General features: G+C 45.4%; 1 protein-coding gene across 2 annotated transcripts in view; it reads right to left on the bottom strand.

Moving 5' to 3' along the window:
• Positions 1-1,186: 1,186 nt before the first annotated feature.
• Positions 1,187-3,514, bottom strand: part of ASH2L (ASH2 like, histone lysine methyltransferase complex subunit) — a 27,639-nt gene continuing 25,311 nt past the window's right edge. For both annotated transcript variants that reach the window (XM_027122847.1, XM_027122848.1), the window contains exons 14-16: positions 2,788-2,886; positions 2,000-2,059; positions 1,187-1,903 (exon numbers count right to left, since the gene is read on the bottom strand). In XM_027122847.1, the coding sequence (XP_026978648.1) occupies positions 1,796-1,903; positions 2,000-2,059; positions 2,788-2,886 (267 nt within the window). In that variant the 3' untranslated portion in view covers positions 1,187-1,795. The remainder of the gene's footprint in view (positions 1,904-1,999; positions 2,060-2,787; positions 2,887-3,514) is intronic.

Here is a 3,514-nt window from a genome sequence, read left to right as displayed (position 1 = left end):
ATAAGACCACGAATGAATAGACCTCAGCCTGATTCTGCTGGGTTTCCTGTTAAGAGAGGTGGAATGACCGAAACAAAGACCCTGGGTCTGGGTGATTCATTAGGAGACAAATACATTAGTCAAAGCTTCTGTGTTAAGATACCAACAGTCACTTGAAATTTGGGAAATTAAACAGGCATAATATATAGGGATCCTTGGCAACATATTACCAGACTCTTGGTGAACCACTCTATTAACTTAGGTAGGAAGTTACACACAGGGAAGTCTGGAGCAATCCTGGGAGGACTGCACTGCCACTGATTAAAAGGAGGACAGGGAAGCACTTAGGGACCCCCAGGGAAGGCTCATTCTTACATTCCAGTTTTTAGTCTTCTGAAAACTGTCCTTTAATCATCAGGTATTACAAAGGAAGATAAGCAAGGCAGGAACATAACCTGCACAGATCAACACACAAGTTCAAAGGGAAGAGCTGGAGGGAGACCATTTATCCTTTTAAGTTCCTGTTCACCTTTTTTTTAAAAAAATATTTATTTAGGACTTCCCTGGTGGCGCAATGGTTAAGAATCCGCCAGCCAATGCAGGAGACACGGGTTCGAGCCCTGGTCCAGGAAGATCCCACATGCCTCGGAGCAACTAAGCCCGTGCGCCACTACTGAGCCTGCGGTCTAGAGCCCGCGCACCTAGAGCCTATGCTCCGAAACAAGAGAAGCCACCGCAACGAGAAGCCCACACACTGCAATGAAGAGTAGCCCCCGCTCGCTGCAACTAGAGGAAGCCCACGTGCAGCAACGAAGACCCAACGCAGCCAAAAATAAATAAATAAATAAATTTATTTTATAATATTTATTTGGCTGTGCCGGGTCTCAGCTGTGGCACACGGGATCTTTAGTTGCGGCATGTAGGATCTAGTTCCCTGACTAGGGATTGAATCTGGGCCTCCTACATTGGAAGCACGGAGCCTTAGCCATTGGACCCCCAGGGAAGTGTCCCCTGTTCACCTTCTTGAGAGGGGTTTCACAGGATAAGAGGGGGTGGTCAAATTGGCTGGAGGGAACGAAGCAACGGGGGAGGGTGGAGATAGAAACCTGTCTCTCCTCCAAGGCTGGCTCCCCTTCCTCAGAGTGCCTTATTGTTCCGACACTGTCGCCACATGGACCCCAACCTGAAAGGGAAGCAAAGTGCCACACACACTCGAAGACAAGTTTTATTTGGGAAGAGTTTCTAATTGTTAAAGCTGCAAGCAAGTTCCCTTCACAAGTATAGTTCTACTATAGATCCCGGTGTTTGAAGGTACACCTCAAAATTAATAACAAAAACACACCCACGGTGAAAGGGAAGAGCTGTTAGACTGATTTGGAATGTACAGCCATGGATTTCAGCTGTTCTCAGAAACAGGCCCACCACTTCCTTGGGAACCAGGTGGGATGGAGGCAATGCCCGCAGAAGGACATGTCTTTAAACATGTTAGCTACTTGGGCAAGGTTACCCATTCCTTAGAAAACACAGTAAGCAGCAAGTCTAGCTGGTGGGGTACATGGCACAGGCCCAGTTCACAGGGCGCTTATGGGATCCCAGGTCGGCAGCTGTTGGGAATGGCACACGAAGTAAAAGCCGTGATAGAAGGGACAGTGCTGAAGGGCAAGGAGTCTCTCTCAGACCCACCCGGCCTCTAATTTGCTACAGCAGAGGCCACGTTCTGCAGTATCTTCAGGAAAACATTTGTCACAGTTAAAAAACAAAACCCGCTCATATTATTCCCCAGGAAGTCCGTGTCTGCAAAGAAAAAGGGACTTGGTCAGGGTTCCCACGGGGGACTCCGCCTCCCATCCACTTCTGTTTCCACGTGATACAAGACGTCAGCCAGAGTGTGTTCCACCACGGCGCCCCAGCCCATGTCACTCATCTGTGGGAGGAACAAGGAACAGATAGGTGAGGTGAGACTGGAGTAACCGCAGCAAGAAGACTGAGGACGCACGCAGACATGTTCAACGTTACTCACAGGGCGGTACATGAGATCCTTTGGAGGATACTTGAAGCATGGTCCAAAGTTAATGGAGACCTGGGATAAATTCAATCCAAGCAGACATGAAGAAACAAAAGAAGAAAGTAGTGAAAACCTTAATGTGACATGGGAAATTTCTCGCTTTAAATGCAGCTGTGATATTCACGGTATAACTGAAACAAATGATATACGTTAATACTGCTAAAGGTGGTCAATACCCTATAATAGCCATCAGGAATTAGGTAAATAAAATAAACTTGTGCTGATTTCTGTTTATAACCTAAAGATTTCCTTATATTACTTCAATGGGGGCTACTGACAGAGTAAGAGGACCTGGAAACTTCCAGGCATTGCCTTTTCAAATAATTTGGTTTCTTTAGCTGGTAGGCTCTAATGATAGTCCCTTCATGCTGGATCATATTTTTTTTAAAAATCACTATAAGCAACAGTTACTAATGATGGTAGGTTATCACGACACATAACACCAAATTGATTTATGCGTGTAAATACTTTATATCCTTTATACTGAACAACAGTGACCACACAGTACATCCAAAGGAAAGGTATGGGGCTTTACAATAACTGCATGATCTTTACCTGTCCAAGCAAATACTTCGTGGAGGACCCACATGTTTTTGGAACAAGCAGTAACAGTAGGAATATGCTCCCATCCCACTCCTAGGCCTTTCACATTTCTCTCTAGAATCCCATCAGTGGCTCTTTCACCACAACCGTCCACCTATTTCCCTCAGGTTGTGTTCACAGGATGAACAGACGATACGTACCGTGCAGCTCTTGTACAGCGAGATGGCCGGAAAGTAAACCCCCTCAAAAATGTCTTTGTAAGCCACACCTTGATTGACACCATTTTTATAAAAAATTATCTGAAACAAAAACCATGGTTTTACTTCAGAATTTTAAAAAAGAACAAATTAAAAAAGAACTCCGTTGGAGAACCCTTTATCAGCAGTATGGTGGCAGCATTTGAAGAAATCCTAAGAATAGCATGTAGCTTGTGTAATAGCAATAGCTGACATTTATGTAATACCTTAGATTTTTCAGAGCCTATCTACATGCTCTATTCCAGCTGGTCCTCAGGTTTTGGTTTTTTTTTGAGGTGCAATGGTGCCTTTTTTTTTTTCTTGGTCCTCAGGCTTATTTGCTTTCTGAATTCCTATCCTACTTATATCAAACAGTTCCACTTTCTGTTTTTCATTACATTATATTTATAAAAGGTAACTGGTCATCCACTGATCCCTTGGAACTATACCCTTTTGAGCTCATTTATCTGTCCCCTTCCCTTGCCTCAGGTTCTCACTTCTGCATTTCTACTTTGAAAATCTCGCAGGATCTTCTGTCAAAGTCTCTGAATCCGGGCTTCCCTGGTGGTGCAGTGGTTGAGAGTCCGCCTGCCGATGCAGGGGATGCAGGTTCGTGCCCCGGTCCGGGAAGATCCCACATGCCACAGAGCGGCTGGGCCCGTGAGCCATGGCCGCTGAGCCTGCGCGTCCG

The sequence above is a fragment of the Aethalodelphis obliquidens genome, unplaced genomic scaffold, assembly GCF_003676395.1.
Source record: "Aethalodelphis obliquidens isolate GAN/ISIS:26980383/991018 unplaced genomic scaffold, ASM367639v1 scaffold25, whole genome shotgun sequence".
Lineage (NCBI taxonomy): Eukaryota > Metazoa > Chordata > Mammalia > Artiodactyla > Delphinidae > Aethalodelphis > Aethalodelphis obliquidens.
This window is presented reverse-complemented; position numbering and strand designations above follow the sequence as displayed.